Consider the following 17,500-nt stretch of genomic DNA (forward strand, 5'->3'; position numbering starts at 1 on the left):
GCTCTGTTAGTTGGTAGCTCTCTCTCTCTCTCTCTCTCTCTCTCTCTCTCTCTCTCTCTCTCTCTCTCTCCACGGAAAGTTCTCAATGTTTTAGTATTTTCCTCACAGTTGTTATAAAAATATGTTTCTCCTCGCACGTCTCTCTCTCTCTCTCTCTCTCTCTCTCTCTCTCTCTCTCTCTCTCTCTCTCTCTCTCTCTCTCTCTCTGCTCTGCTCTAAAGGTTACAAGTTCTATCCTAGCTCAAGGCAGTTTTTTAGGAAGGAGAGGTAACGCTTTGTCATAACCTTTACCAGTGTCATGTGAGCTGTTATGGGGTCGTAGCAAAGTTAACCTCTCTCTCTCTCTCTCTCTCTCTCTCTCTCTCTCTCTCTCTCTCTCTCTCTCTCTCTCTCTCTCTCTCAAATTTGTGACTGTCAAGAGGTATTCGAACTCTCTTTAACCTTTGATCTACGTGTCTCTCTCTCTCTCTCTCTCTCTCTCTCTCTCTCTCTGGGGTTCGAGCCTTTCTGATGTAAAGTTTTGGAGAAATAAAAATGCGGAACATGAGAGTGGTGAAAAAAATACAGACTTTTCTTTTTTTACTACGTTTTATTTTCACATTTTTCTTTCAGTTTTCCAAGGTATCGGATGAGGAAAAACAGCTTTACATTTTTTTCTCATTGGTTAATTTTACTCCTCGTATTAGAAAAAGTGGGTGAATTCTGCCCGCTAATGTATTGCTGCAGGCTTCACTCTAGAATGATTGGCTTCATTTCTAAATCTTCTTATTTATAATGGAATATTGAGCAGAAGTGAGTGCAGGGTAGTAGTAGTCGTAATAGTAGTAGTAGTAGTAGTAGTAGTAGTAGTGATAGTAGTAGTTTTTGTTGTTGTTGTTTTGTGGTTGTTGTTGTTGTGGTTGTTGTTGTTGTAGTAGTAGTAGTAGTAGTAGTAGTAGTAGTAGTAGTAGTAGTAGTAGTAGTGATAATAACAATAACGATAATGGAAAGATCATTCCATCATTTATTCTCTTGTTAGATGTCAAGGTTAATAATAATAATGATAATAATAATAATGATAATAATATAAATAGTAATAATAATAATTTTTTTTCACTGTTATTCTCCTTTGTCGTGATTATGTTAATGATGGTGGTGGTGGTGGTGGTGGTGGTGATCAAATACAAATATACTAAAAACAAAACAGCAACAATGATAATAACAACAACATCAACAACAACAAATAAAGAAAACAAAACATGAAATACGAAAAAAACATTACTATAAAAACGAAAAAAAAGACAAACAAAAGAAAATAATGGCAATAATAACACTTCAAGTAAAATAAAAAAAAGAAAATAAAGCAAAAAAAAAAAAAATACATATAATTTAAGGTACAATAATGCCATGTTTAATTAGTGCACGTGTAAAGACCCACTCAGCCCTGACACGACACGACACGACACGAGAAAATATTTATAAGCAGCGGAGTTACATCTCATTTTATGTCGCCATTTCAGAAAACAATGTCAGCTGGAATTGTATCACGGGGTATTCGTTCAATTACCTTCAGTTTTAATACGTTCATATTGCTGTGCCTTGAAATTCGGAAGAAATGAAATACGTAAGAAAGAAGATAAGAATGAAGACATGAAGAAGGAAGTAAGGAGAAGAATAAATGAAGAAAGATGAGAGACACGGAAGCAGATACCAAGATTTTTAGACACTATCATTAATCTCGACAATTTTCTTTCACTTTTTCTTAGGAGTGGTCGGAAAAAGTAGCAGAATTAATGTTTTTGTTGCTTTTTGTGGCATATCTTTAGGTCTAAATAAGGAATGAAGGTTAGAACTCACACGCACACGCACACACACACACACGCACACACAATCAGGAAACACTGTAGGAAAAATACCCATTAATTTTCTTAGGAGTAGTAGGAAAGGAAAAGTAGCAGATTTTTTTGTGGTATAGAGCTAAATCATGAAAATATATAATGAAGGTTAGATCTCACACACGCACACGTACACACACACACACACACACAATTAATATTTTCTTGTTTTTTCTGTGGTATATTGTTAGGTCTCAATAAAGAATGAGAGTTAGAGCTCACACACACACACACACACACACACACACACACACACACACACACACACACACACACAATCAAGATATACTGTAGGAAAAACAACCCAAACAAGCTTCTTATCACATACCACGAAATGAACCCCGATTGAATACCACACTAGGAGACAAATAACAAGGGAAAAATGACAAAAAACAACAACAAAAAAACAGGAAAATCTCATTACAAAGGTCGAGGAATAACAGGAAATGAGTCAATGAGAAAGAGGAAACAAGAAAGACGATAATAAAAAAGAAGAAACATATAGAATTAATCAAAACGACAAAAATAGTGGAAAAAAAATCGACGAGAGACAGAGAGAGAGAGAGAGGGTACTGGGCTATGATTAAAGAGAGACATGTAGTGAACGAGAGGAAACAGGTGAATTCAATTGTTACTTTTTCTTTCCTTCCTTCCTTCCTTCCTTCCTTCCTTCCTTCCTTCCTTCTTGGTAATGGACGCAATCCGTAGACAAACAAACGCTCACCAATAAAAATCAAGGAAAAGTAAAAGAATTCGACGCAAAATAGAAGAAAAAGGAGAAAATATTAAGAAATACAAACAAATACATGTCAGAAATAAAATAATAAAAATGAAAGTAATAACAAATAATCTATGAACAAAGAAAAGCTCATAAATTGGAATCAAGGAAGAAAAAGAGAATTCGATACAAAATTGAAGGAAAATAAGAAAACACAATGGAGACAAAACTATTTCCTATTTTTCCCTATTTTCTATTTTTCCTTTCTCCTCAATGACTGTGAGACAATAAATAATGAAATAACTTGGTACATGCTTAAATAATTCTCTAGTTTGCTTTGCTGTCGTCAAAATAACATGAATCTTCCTACCTCATCATTATTACGCTACATTATACTATACTTTATGTCTTTTGATTAATCTGTCTCTGTCTCTCTGTCTCAATACTTAATAAAAAAACTGCTACATGTTTAAATATTTCTCTAGTTTCCTTTATTGTAGTCAAAATAACATGAATCTTCCTACCTCATCATTATTACACCTTATAATATTGTTCTTTGTCTTCTGATTAATCTCTCTCTCTCTCTCTCTCTCTCTCTCTCTCATCACTGACACCTTCCCCCAGTCTTTCTCTTCCCTCCCTATCTCCCTCTCCCGCCCACTCACCGTCTCTTCCCTTCTGTCCTCCCTTCCTCCTCCTCCTCCTCCTCCTCCCACCTTCCCTCCCTCTCTCCCTCCCTTCCCCCCCGCCTAATGGTTATACCCAGACTCTCTTCCTATAACAAGAGGAAACTTGGCTAAAGGAGTTAAGGAAGAGATGAACTTATCCCTTCAGCATCCTTCCTCCTCCTCCTCCTCCTCCTCCTCCTCCTCCTCCTCCTCCTCTTCCTTCTCTTCCTCCTCCTCCTCTTTTGTATTGTAAGGATTTTTTTTCCATTCACCTTCTTTAAATACGGAAAGGTAATGTTTGTTTTAGTAGCAGTAGTAGTAGTAGTAGTAGTAATAGTAGTAGTAGTAGTAGTAGTAGTAATAGTAGTTGTAATGGTAGTGGTAGTGGTGGTGGTGGTGGTGGTAGTAGTAGTAGTAGTAGTAGTAGTAGTAGTAGTAGTAGTAGTAATATTTTTTCGAAGAAAGAATCAAAACCTAATCAGAAAAAAGCAATTTAGAATCCCATTTTTTTTTTTCCTTGTCCTATGAAGATTCCACACAGACACACACACACACACACACACACACACACACACACACACACACACACACACACACACACACACACACACACACACACACACACACACACACACACACACGTCCTCCCCTTTCCAATCTCTCTCGCACACTGAGTCTGAAATTAATATCTTGGTTCTGTAATCTTACCCCATCCTATCCTAGCCCAATCTAGCCCAATTCTAGCCCAAATCCCGCTCAACCTGAACCTGGCGAGGAAAATGAGAAGTGAATTGCAGAGTATTCCTTTATATTTTGTCCCCTTCGTGACGTAGATTCATATATATTATAGTTATACAGTATTGTTATTGTTGTTGTTGTTGTTGTTGTTCTTGTTGTTCGTATGCAGATTCTTGTTTTTCCTTGTTCATTTCTTCTACTATTCATTATTTTTTTTCCTCTTCCTCCACTTTGTTTCTATTTTTTATCATCATTATTTCCTCCTCTACGTTTATTCATATTATTGAGTTATATTGTATTGTTGTTGTTGTTGTTGTTGTTGTTGTTGTTGTTGTTCATCTGCAACCTCTTCTTCTCTTCCTTGTTCTTTTCTTCTACTTTTCATTATCTTTTCCTCTTCCTCCTCTTCATATTTCTTCCACTATTTATTATTATTATTATTATTTACTCGTTTCCTTCCATTTCTTCCTATTGTTTTCTTCTTTTACTAATCTTTTTGTCTTCTCTGCTTCCTTGTTGATATTGTTGTTGTTGCTTTTGTTGTTGTTGTTGATCATATACTGTGTCTTCTTGTTTTCTGTTTTCCTTGTTCTTTTCCTCTGCTCCTCATTATCTTTTCCTCTTCTTCCACTTTATATTTCTACTCCTACTTATCATTATCATTATTATTATTTCTACACTTTTATTTTTTTTCCATTTCATCTTTTTCTTCTTCTTTCTAATCTTGTCTCCTCCTCCTCCTCCTCCTCCTCCTCCTCCTCCTCCTCCTCGACCTCCTCCTTCTCCTATAATTGGGAAGAGAAAGCAATTTTGTTCCTGTGTACAAAATAAATTCCCAAACACTGACATCCAAAACAGTCTGAAGGAGAACAGGGAAACATAAACGCTATGAAATGGAAACAAACTATTTTTTTTTCCCCCAAAAGCTTCTCTCTTTCCACCCCAAAACCTTCCGATTACAGTTTTCCTCCTCCTCTTCTTTTCTTTCCGTTTTTCCTGCGTAGTGTCACCACCATTTCGGGAAAGTGAGTCAGTGTAATCTCTCTCTCTCTCTCTCTCTCTCTCTCTCTCTCTCTCTCTCTCTCTCCGCTACCATCACAGTCTTGGCGGGAGCTAAGGAGTTTGATCATTATATAAACATTACCGAAATATAACATTAGCATACCATTCTATACCGCGGCGCCTGAGAGTGTGTTGTACGAGAGAGAGAGAGAGAGAGAGAGAGAGAGAGAGAGAGAGAGAGAGAGAGAGAGAGAGAGAGAGAGAGAGAGAGAGAGAGAGAGAGAGAGAGAGATGAGAGACGAGAGAAATATGAGAACGATGAAAGAAAACATACTGACTGCGTGTGTGTGTGTGTGTGTGTGTGTGTGTGTGTGTGTGTGTGTGTGTGTGTGTGTGTGTGTGTGTGTGTGTGTGTGTGTGCGCATGGAATCTTCATAGGACAAGAAAAAAAAAGATTCTAAATTGCTATTCTAACTAGATTTTGATTCTGCCTTCGAAAAAAATGTGTGTGTGTGTGTGTGTGTGTGTGTGTGTGTGTGTGTGTGTGTGTGTGTGTGTGTGTGTGTGTGTGTGTGTGTGTGTGTGTGTGTGTGTGTGTGTGTGTCAGAGAAGAGAGTCATGGAGCTGCATGATGAATTAAGACAGGTGAGGTCTATAAATTAACCTTCCTGTCTCTGTGTAGTGATGGTTACTTGTCAAAAACAGCTTCCGGTGCAAGTGCCGTGAAGAATTACGACTGTGTGTGTGTGTGTGTGTGTGTGTGTGTGTGTGTGTGTGTGTGTGTGTGTGTGTGTGTGTGTGTGTGTGACTGTAATTTGAAAACTTCCATGTGATTTCTTTCACCTCTTTGTCAACATGATATCTGAGAAGAAACTGAGACACTGGTATTAATCTCTCTCTCTCTCTCTCTCTCTCTCTCTCTCTCTCTTTGACAAGGTGCTGCTGCGTGAGAATTACCCAGCATGGACTCTCGTAAATTTGTACAATAGACACAACCTTCAACTTCAGTACTGATCCCCAAGTACCTCCTCCTCCTCCTCCTCCTCCTCCTTATTTTGCTACTCCTACTTGTGGTCCAACTCTCTATCCTTTGTCATCCTCCTCTTCTTCCTACTCCTTATCTTGTTTCTTCCCCTCTTCCTTCTGTTCTTGCTTTTCTTATTTGTTCTTGCTTTCTATTCCTTTCGTCCTCCTTTTCATGTTTCGTCTCCCTTCCTTCTTCTTTCTTGTCCTAGCAATCTCTTCCTCTTTCACCTATTCGTTTTCTTTTTGCTCCTCCTCCTCCTTCTCTTGTTTCCCTGTCTTGTTCTCGTCTTGCCCTTCTCCTTTTACGTCTACAATCTTTCTCCTCTTTCATTCTTCTTTTGTTCATTCTTAATCCTTTCTTTGGCAACCATTTTTTTTTCTCCACTCCTGTTCTTTCTTATCAATCTTTTCTTTCTTTTCTTTCTTTCTCCTCTTCTTCTACATCCTCCTCCTCCTCCATCTCCTTCTCTTCCTCCTCCTCCTCATCATCGTCATCATCATCTAGTTACGGTAACAAATAACAAACCATAAACATAACAAAGGTTTCAAATGTGGAGGATTAAGAGATAATGAGAGTTCATATACTACGCAATTTTTTCTCCTCTTCCTCTTCTTTCCACTTCACCTTCCATCCTCTTTACTCCTCGTCCATCCCTTCCTCTCTCTTCCAAAGCCAACGTGCATGTTGAAATTTAAACACAAAGGAACACAGAGGAAGAACAAGCAATAAAGAGAGTTAATATAGAACGCAATTTTTTCCACCTCTTCTCTTCTTTCCACTTCACCTTCCATCCTCTTTACTCCTCGTCCATCCCTTCCTTTCTCTTCCAAAGCCAACGTGCATGTTGAAATTTAAACACAAAGGAACACAGAGGAAGAACAAACAGAAGGATATAATTTGTCCCTTCACGAGAACACATTTGTACGTGGAAGTAAAAGTTTGATTATTTTTCAGGGAAGTCTAAGAAGTACAGCCGATATTTGTGATTATTGTCTGGTGATATTAGTGGTTAACCTCCTTCAGTACCATGCCGCGTTTTCGTATTCATTGTGGTTACTATTTTGGCGATTTCATGCAGGTTCAGGAACATATACTGGGATTAGAATAGTAAAATACAGTGATATTTTTACCACCATAGACCCAGAAAGGAGAGGAAGAGAAGTGAGGCGGTAGAAACTTACAAGAGTGAAAAGAAATACGGAAAAAAAACGACACGAATCAGGAAAAAAAATCAATGAAATCACAAATTGCAAACGAAACACGAGTACAAGTAACAATAAGAACGTATATTGAGGTTAACATAGTAAATAATGGCCAGTGATCTTTCTACCACCATAGACCCTTCTTAATACAAATAAAATCATCTAATTATTCCCCAAAATTAAGGTAAAAATGCATCCTAGTATTGAAGCAGTTAACCCCTTCAATACTGGGACACATTTTTACCTTGAGATTTATGTACGATTAGACCATTTTACTGACATAAGGAAGGGTCTATGGAGGTCAGAAGATTAATAGCCACAGTGTTCACTATTTTAATCCCTCACATGAATTTCTGAAGCTGTGTGAAATCACCAAATAGTAAGCAGGATGAATATGGAGACATGTTTTGTGGGTATTTTTTTTTTTTAAAGTTTGGTATGTTTTGAGGACACTTTAAGACAGTTTGGCATTTTTTTGCGCATTTTAAGACAGTTCAGCATGTTTTGAGGGCATTTTATTGACATTAGGAAGGGTCTATGGAGGTCAGAAGATTAATGGCCACAGTCTTCACTATTTTAATTCCCACATGAGTTTTTGAAGCAGTAAATTCACCAAATAGTCACGAGAATGAATATGGAAACGCGTCATGGTACTGAAGGGGTTAATGGTGATGTGGGCATGTAATAGTATTGTTTCCTGCACTAACACTCTCCATTTTCTTTGTTCCAGGGTGACTTGAGTGAATTCTGGACACACACTGAGGGAGGAGAGCAAACAGTGCTTTTAACTTCAATCATAACAATCAATAAAGCAAGAAACCACCAAGAATTTATCAATACTACAGTGCAAAACAGTGAAAATTTGTAAATATTGAACTGAATGGATTGAAAATGATGAAACTGAACTAGAAATTAATGGATTTAATATAGGAAAAACTATCAATGAATTAAAAGAATGAACTGCAAAGAAACAGGAACGAATAGTAGTGAAAGTATTGACGATGGAAAAGAATAAAAACCATAATAAATAAAAGGAAAGTTGCAATATCTTAACTGAATATTCTTGGTAGTGACAATTTCTTCGTGGTAAAATTTCAAAACATTATCAAAGAAGTGTGCGATTAAGCGAATTTTTCCCCTTAATTGTAAACATATGACACTGCTTTTGAAGTCACCGCAAAACTTAACCAAAAAACCTCCGTAGAAAAGAAAATATACGTGAAAAGAGAGAAAAAAAAAAAACCTCGACGTTGAATAATTGAATACCACAAAATTAGATCACTTTGAGAAAAAAGAACATCAAAGCAGAGAAAATTCAAATAAACTGCATAAACAGTGAATAAATGACGTGAAACATGAAAAACTGCACCATTTGAGAAACCAAGTGACGTAAAAGAAAACGGAAGTGAGAGAAAACGATGTGAGGGTGAAGCATTAAGAGAAGGAACTCAAATAAAAAAAGAACAGTGGCGAAAACGAAGAACCGAGTGAGATAACACCAGAGAGAGAGAGAGAGAGAGAGAGAGAGAGAGAGAGAGAGAGAGAGAGAGAGTGTGAGGGTCTTCTCTGCACCACCTCCTCACCACGATGCGCCTTCTCCCTCTCTTCACACTTTCAGAGACTCTTCAGCTTCTCTTCATCCTCTTCTCTCAAGGTGAGTAGAGCGAGGAGGTAAGAGGCTTAGTTTTACACCTGCTCATTTTTTCAATCTTACCTTGAAAAATACATCAGTAGCGCCCAGCCTTTCCTCAAAACTGGACTGGTTGAAAAAAATATGGTTTAACTTTTTTTTCTTTTGTGTGTGTGTGTGTGTGTGTGTGTGTGTGTTTTAAGTAGAATCTCTTTGGGTCAAGCCTTTCCTCAAAACTGGACTGAAAAAAAAACTGGTTAAAAAAATATGGTTTGACTCTTTTTTTCTCTTTTCTGTGTGTGTGTGTGTGTGTGTGTGTGTGTGTGTGTGTGTGTGTGTGTGTGTGTGTGTGTGTGTGTGTGTGTGTGTTTTAAGTGCAATCTCTTTGGGTCAATATTCTTTTTTCTGTAAGGCCTACACCTGCTAATTTTTTCCATCTTACCTTGAAAAATACATAAGTTCCGGCCTTCCGTCAAAACTGGACTGCAAATATGGCTTGACCTTTTTTCCCTCTTCTGTATTTTCTTTTTAAAGTAGAATCCCTTTTGGTCTGTATTTTTTTTCTTTTGTGTTAGGTTAATACGAATTACATCAAATACATCACAAGGCCGGCAATGTTTCGTGAAAATTCGCCTGAAAATTACTAATGAAAGTGTTATTTTTCCCTTTTTTTTTTGGAGAGTTCTAGGAAATCACACTTCCGTTACAATTGAAAAATGCCAAAAATAACCTCAGATTTAAGAAAGCTGTAATTAACCCCTTAAGTACCAGGACGCGTTTTCATATTCATTCTGGTGAGTATTTGGTGATTTTATACAGCTTCAGAAACTTATGTGTGGGATTAGAATAGTGAAGACTGTGGCCAATAATCTTCTGACCTCCATAGACCCTTGCTAATGTCAATAAATTCGTCTAATCGTTCACAAAACCCATGTTAAATTGCGTTCCAGTACTGAAGGAATTAAAATTCGAAATGGCTGAAGGAAACTTTGTGTATCTTTTTCTTTATGTAAACGTTCATGATCTCAAAAACTGTTAAATACCAAGTCAATGTTATCTAATTAAATTCTTGAGATACTAAAAGGTGTGGCGTTTAATTTCCTTTGTTCAATTGAAAAGAATAACGCAACATGGATTTCTTGAGAGTTCATCTGAGAGTTAGTTGTCTTTAATCCCTTCAATACTGGGGCACATTTCTACCTGAGATTTGTGTACGATTAGACGATTTTATTTACATTAGGCAGGGTCTATAGAGGGAAGAAGATTAATGGCCAAAGTCTTCACTATTTTAATCCCCAACATAAGTTTCTGAAGCTGTAGAAAATCACCAAATAGTAAGCTGAATGGATATGGAAACACTTCATGGTAGGTAAGGGGTTAATGGGAGTGCAGGAAGGTTTAAATGTCATTATTTTTGAGTGATTAACCACAAAAATTAGGCAAAAAGTCGCATCTCCTTCAAATACGGTTGATAACACTACATTTCACACTTAGCAACTATAAATACTGAAAAAGATAAGTTTGTTCTTCCATATGATAGCAATAGCAAGTTAAGATATCAGTTCCTATTTGATTTTCTTGAAGTTTAACCTATTAATCCCTTCAGTAGTTTGGTGCAGTTTTACGTTGAGATTTTGTGTACGATTAGACCATTTTATTGACATTAAGAAGTGTCTATGAAGGGCAGAAGATTAATGGTCAAAGTCTTCACTATTTCAATCCCCCACATGCGATTCTGAAACTGTATAAAATCACCAAGTAGTAAGCAGAGTGAGTATGAAAACACGTCTTAATACTGAAGAAGTTAATGATAAAAGTAAAAGATTTTCGTAATTCACTTGAACACCAATGCACTTTACATTCTACAAATAAAAAAATCCAAGTGTTTCTTTTCACCTGACCTTATTAAATGAAGATTACTTTTCTCACTTTTCTCACTTTTTCCCTAATGAGTAAAAAAGTCAGGATTTCCTCTACTGCACTTAACACTACACGAATTAAAAGAGGAAACTGCACTAAAGGCATTCCATTAAGAGAAACACAGCTCGAGTACTCTCAACATTAGTACGACTCTGCATTTTACGTTCTTTTCTTACCCACTCCACGTTCAGAAAAAAAAAGAGAGAGTACGGGAAGAAAAATTAACATTCCTCCGTAGCCCATTTTCTTTTATAGCACAAGATTAAATACCTTACAAGTACTTCTTCGTTTTCTTTTCTCAATCACCGACTAGTGCTTCACTTTGATGCATTTTAATGAAAAGGAGGAGGGGAAAAAAAGAAAGGGAAAGAAAATGAGGAAGAGGAGGAGGAGGAGGAAGAGGAGGAAGAGGAGTAATCACATTTTTTCTAAGACTACTAAGTACTTCCCATTTTTTTTTCCCTCGTCTCTCCACTCAGCGAGGAAAGGGAGAGAAAAATTAATCTTTTACGTTCAGATATTTGTTTACATTTTGGCGAGTGTTTGGCTGACGTGATGAAGAGGGAGAGGGAGAGGAAGAGAGGGAGAGGGGGAGAGGTGATAGCTGAGGATAACAAATACAGAACAGAGGACATGGAGAGGAGGAGGAGAAAGAAGAGGCAGTAACGAGAATGAGAGGAATAAGAAAGAAAAATGGAAAGAGCAGAATAGATGAGAGAGAGGAGTAGATGGAGAGAAAGAAAGAGAGATAAGGGTAGAGAAATGAGAGTAGTAAAGAGGGGAAGAGTGGGAGAGGGGAAAAAAAGAGGAAATATCATGTTTCTTTCATCCGCCAATCTCTCTTAGTAATCTTAGTCTTGTGTTCGCTCATTTCACATCTTAATATCCGGTTTCATTTCTGTTGATCCACTGTTTTTTTATGCACTCTCTCAGTCTCTCTCTCTCTCTCTCTCTCTCTCTCTGTCATCCAGTTCTCCCTCAGCAAGATCGTAACGTTGGATTAGATACAACTCCCACATTCCCACCAACACTACCAACACTACCACCACTACCACCAACACTCCCACACCTGCATTATCTTTTCTCACCTGCCCGCTCCCTCCATACCTGGACAAGCTGCGCCACTATCATGCACCCCTCACTCGGTTATGTCTCACTGCTCTCTACACCTTTACCTTCCCTTACCTGTCCTTACCTGTACTTACCTGTTCTTGCCTTCACACCTGAGTAATTATTCTTCAGTTACCTGCCACACACACACACACACACACACACACACACACACACACACACACACACACACACACACACACACACTCATGGCTATCTACACCTTGCCTTTATTTTTATTTTTCATTTCTAAATCTTTGTTGGTGAAGTTGTAATTGAAAACTCTCTCTTTCTGTCTCTTTATCTGTCTGTCTGTCTGTCTCTGTCTCTCTCTCTCTCTCTCTCTCTCTCTCTCTCTCTCTCTCTCTCTCTCTCTCTCTCTCTCTCTCTCTCACACACACACACACACACACACACACACACACACACCACTGCCGTCTAAATCAATACATATGTAACAAAAGTCTTTCTTCAATCTCACTAAACGCTGGTACGATTTCTCTATTCATAAAAAAAATACCAAATATTCCCCTTCTTTTTTTTTTGCCTTAATACTTTCTTCGTATGAGTCTGCGATTCTCACCCTTATACACCAAGTACATAGAATCGACTTTTGCAAGAGGACGCTTTTCTCTTTTTTCTCTCCCTCTGTCTCGTTTTTGTTTTAGTAATAACATCCATCCACTTCAACCACAAGGAGAGACTTCCAGTAATCTATATTTTACCTAAATGAAAGTATCAGGTACGCACGCCATAACACACCGGAACCCTTTATACTGTACGTGGAATTCAATCTTCTATACTCGACTTAAAGTGAAGGTGCTGAAAGACTACATGTGGACTCAACACTAAGATTGGAAACCCTTTAAAGAGAATCAGGTAATCAATGTGTAAGTATAAAGGTTCTGGTACAATTGCATAGATTCATGGAAAGATTTGTTACAGGGAAAAGTAAAGGATTCAAAGGATGTATATGTAGGTTCAGTAGTATAGATCTAAAGGGTAACATGCTTTTGAATCGCATATAAACAGCCAAATTAAAAGTATGAGCACTTGAGTATATAGGGAATCATAAAGTACTGGAATAAATACTAATGATTCAGACTCATCATAGACATTTCAATCCGATACAAACACTGATATAAACACTCAAACACTCTTTAATAAGATCTAAGCGCACAAAAAACATTCAGACACTTCCAATAAAGATTTCAGTTTTCATCCTTGCTATTTTTTACGAACCAGATTGGAATACAGCGTAATATAAAGCGACATTTACTGCCCACCGGCCTATTCATGAGCGGGAGAAACAGAACAATGTGGTGTTTAGTAAAATGAGAGTCAGAGAAAACGATAATACCACTGCCAGTTTTCATTACCATCTCATTTGCATATATTTCTTTATCAAGGGATGACTCATTTATTTAACAGACAATTTTTTTGTTTTATTCTTCATTTTTCTTTCTCATTTTTCCTCGTTTATATATATTTGTATTTGTATTTTTTCTGTGTTTATCTGTTTTTCTTTTAAGTTATCTCTCATCCGTTTATCCACATACTTCTATCCACCTTTCTACACCCCATGCACCACTGACCCATCCACCCACACAGATCCACCCACACTCACATTCATCCACAGTGACATTTCAAAACACGTACCATAGCACACATCAAATTTTAGGGACGCAACACACACACACACACACACACACACACACACACACTAGGGAAGCAAATAACAAAGAGGTGAAAGCAAAGAAATGAAAGTTTAATATGAAAAAAAAAAATTGAAAGGAAAAAGGAACAAGGATACAGAAATGCATAATAAAGAAACGAGTTACAGAAAAGTGAAAGGGAAAAAAAAAGTAGAACAAATACTTTAAAATACTGAATATAACAGGTGGGGAAAAAATACAAAGGGAAAAAATATGACTAAACACTTTTGTGGTGAAGTGAAAGACTGAGTGGCTGAAAAAAAAGTGAGAAAAAAAAAGAGAATTTGAAAACTGGTGAAAAATTGGAAAAAAAATGCCCTGACACACAGACGAAAAAAAAAAAAAAAAGAAAAAAAAGAGGAACAAACGAAACACAATTTCTAAAACGTGTGAAACTAATTGAAACTCGCACCGCTGCCTGGGAAGCTTTTCAAAACTAAATTTGCAAAGGAAAAACCCAACATTCCAGAAGAGCTTCGCCTTTTTTTTATTGTGTGTCATATTTGTTCGATCAACCAAGAGAGAGAGAGAGAGAGAGAGAGAGAGAGAGAGAGAGAGAGAGAGAGAGAGAGAGAGAGAGGGAGAAACTAAACATCAAACTTCTGTATTATCATTATTATTATTATTATTATTATTATTTCTATTATTATTATTATTTCTATTATTATTATCATTATTATTATTTTTATTATTACTACTACTAATAATAATATTACTACTACTACTATTACTACTACTACTACTACTACTACTACTACTACTACTACTACTACTACTACTACTACTACTACTACTACTACTGCTACTACTACAACTACTACTACTACTGTTGTTGTTGTTGATGTCTTTATCTTCCAAAATTTTAACTTTTACAATACCACAAAAAAAAAAAAAAATTACACACACACACACACACACACACACACACACACACACACACACACACACACACACACACACACACCTCCTTCATTAAAACACAAAGCCACAAGACACACAGAAGACACCCTTAGAAGCCACACATCATAAGGGTCGGTCTTCCCTTTAAAACTAAGGTGTCAATGAGCCGTGAAGAGGAGTGTGTGATACGCCTATCTTACCCCGAGCCATTGTTTTTCCCTTTTTCTATCTTATTATCAAGCAGATGAAGGTCGAGATTCCTAGGCACCTAATTGGACTCGTCTGGCGGTCGCTGGCGAAAGGGAGAGGCTGGGAGAAGCTGGGAGAGGCTGGGAGAGTGACAGGGAGAGGGAGAGGAGAGAGAGGGAGAGAGGGGAGACGAAGGGGACAGATGAAAGATAGCAAGCATCGTGGGAAGCCAGGAGACAAGCAGGGAGAGGGGACAGTGAGGGGAGAGTGAGTGAGGGGAGAGGGAGAGGGAGAGGGAGGGAAAGGGTTGATGCAAAGTAACAGGAAGGGAAGTAGGGAGGAAAGAAGGAATAATAAATGAGGAGGAAGGGAAAGTGGAAGGAAAGAGAGAGAGAGAGAGAGAGAGAGAGAGAGAGAGAGAGAGAGAGAGAGAGAGAGAGAGAGAGAAAGAAAAATATTTAACCAGAAGTCTCTCTCTCTCTCTCTCTCTCTCTCTCTCTCTCTCTCTCTCTCTCTCTCTCTCTCTCTCTCATCCTCACCAAGCAATTACTCCTCATTAAGACCACTTTGGCCAAAATTCATTTGAGACACCTGATTAGAATGAATGTGAAGATAATCCTGGAATCTCTTTAGCATTTCAGTCCACTTATCAAAACCACCATTAGTGATACTGCTACTACTACTACTACTGCTACTACTACTACTACTACTAGTACTACAACTAGAACAACAACAACAAATAATGGACAGCTTTCTCGTATGTATTGAGTCTTAATGATGAAATTCAGTTCTTAGATTAGATCCACTTTGAGTTAGAATAGGTTGGGTTAAGTTGGGTTAGATTGGGTTGGGTTGGGTTAGGTTAGGTTAGATAAGTTTTAGTTACATTCCCTCAAGTTTGGTAAGGATAATTTGAGTGTTGTCAGGTTAGCTTAGGCATAGTTAAGGTAATTAAGTAAAGATTCCATCAGTTAAGTCGTCCCTCCATCGTGCAGCGCAACACACCTACACATTAACAGGTAAACAGGTGTGTCGGCAGTGAATGTTGTAGTAATTAGTTGTGAGGTGAGTTCTGTTGCCTAGTGCAGGTTATGTAATTATTTCTTTTGATGGCAGGGAAAAAAAATGTTTACCCCTAACTATATATGTGTGTGTGTGTGTGTGTGTGTGTGTGTGTGTGTGTGTGTGTGTGTGTGAGGAACAAATATGGCATTTTCACCCTCACCTGCGAACCTGGCCAGAAGCATTAATTAGCAGTACAGGTAATAAAAGGGAGGGAGGGAAGGAAGGAAGAAAGATAGAGAGAAAGGGGTGGAGGAGAGCCAGAAATGGACAAATGGGGGAGAGAAGGGAAAGAAGAGGGGAAAAATAAGGTTTAGCAGGTGAAAGTGACATGACAACACCTACTACTACCACTACTACTACCACTACTACTACCACTACTACTATCACTATCACTTCCATTCAGTTCGTGAGCGAGGGGAGACGGTGAGGGGAAGGGGTTAGGAAAGGGGCAATCTGAGGGGAATTAGGGTTTGGATAGAGGGGAGTAAGGGTTTTCGAATATCCGCTGCCAGAAACACGACAACAAGACGACTTCGTGAAGCAGAAATTGGGTAAAAATAACAAGTTTTCTATATTCAGAGATAGATAGATAGAGAGATATATATATAGAGAGAGAGAGAGAGAGAGAGTATATATGAAACACCCACACACAAAACGATGAAATTAAATGGACATGAAATGAAATAAAATACCAAAGGAAAAAAAAGTAAGAAAAAAAAGTACTTTCCATTAATTACTCTGTTGACACGAGAGAAAAAGTAATATTAAAGAAAACGTGGCGAAACAAACACAAGTAAATAGAAAACGGTCCAGTAAATAACATAAACAAATTAACTAACAAACAAATAAGTAATAAAAACTAAAACAAAAAAAAATAATATTAAAAAAAAACGAAAATAAATAAAGACATTAGCAATAAGAGAAAACGGAACATAGAACATAAAGAACCGAAGAACAAGCTCCCGTTTTCTATAACTAACCCTCTGGACACTGAAACACAGGGGGCACTACGCTAAAATGACCAGCCACGCGTCACAATAGCACAATAATAACAAAAACACCTCCAACCTCTAAACGAGAGAGAGAAACAAGACATTACTACATCACCGCCTTCGTCAGCGTCACAGGGCCGCTGCAACACCTCTTTTAACGGCTCGAATCACCCTCCTGCCTTTGTTTCTCCGGCTTTTATAGCGCTGCATGTGTTCCGGAGCGTCAATCGAGCTGGCATGTTCCCGTTAAGCCTTGCCGTGCCCCTGTACACAGCCTGACCCGAAAGGACTTAATGTTGTATCTCCGGACAGAGTGAAGGGCGGCAGAGGAACGGCTCCCCTGCAGCTTTTTGTATCTGTCAGTTTGGCCTCTTTTTTTTCTACGTCTCTGTCTCTGTCTCTCTTTTATTTGTAGAAAGGAGGGTGATGGGAAAAGGGGGAGATGTGAAGGGGTGAAGAGGGAAAGAGGAATAGTCGGAGGAAGAGGAGAGGATGATGAAGGGGAGATGAATATGTCGTTCAGTATTTTCCACTACCATCATTTTTTTTTTTTTTTTTGGTTTTGTGGGTTTTAATATTTTGTTTCCTGGACTTTCCTTTCGCTAATTGCGTGAAGTTAGGCAAGTGGTTTGTTTTGCTTATCTTATCTCCCTCTCATTACTCCCGTTTTCTTTGCTTTTGCTTCTTATCTCATTTTTTTTTCTCTCTCTCTCTCTCTCTCTGTTTCTTTGTTTTGCTACGAATTCTTGT

General features: G+C 37.8%; 1 protein-coding gene across 2 annotated transcripts in view; it reads left to right on the forward strand.

Moving 5' to 3' along the window:
• LOC123511905 (zwei Ig domain protein zig-8-like) overlaps window positions 1-17,500 on the forward strand; it is a 300,528-nt gene that overhangs the window by 54,190 nt on the left and 228,838 nt on the right. For both annotated transcript variants that reach the window (XM_045267980.1, XM_045267989.1), the window contains exon 2: window positions 7,960-8,883. In XM_045267980.1, coding sequence (XP_045123915.1) covers window positions 8,817-8,883 — 67 coding nt within the window. In that variant the 5' untranslated portion in view covers window positions 7,960-8,816. The remainder of the gene's footprint in view (window positions 1-7,959; window positions 8,884-17,500) is intronic.

The sequence above is a fragment of the Portunus trituberculatus genome, chromosome 4 (assembly GCF_017591435.1).
Source record: "Portunus trituberculatus isolate SZX2019 chromosome 4, ASM1759143v1, whole genome shotgun sequence".
Taxonomy (NCBI): Eukaryota; Metazoa; Arthropoda; class Malacostraca; order Decapoda; family Portunidae; genus Portunus; species Portunus trituberculatus.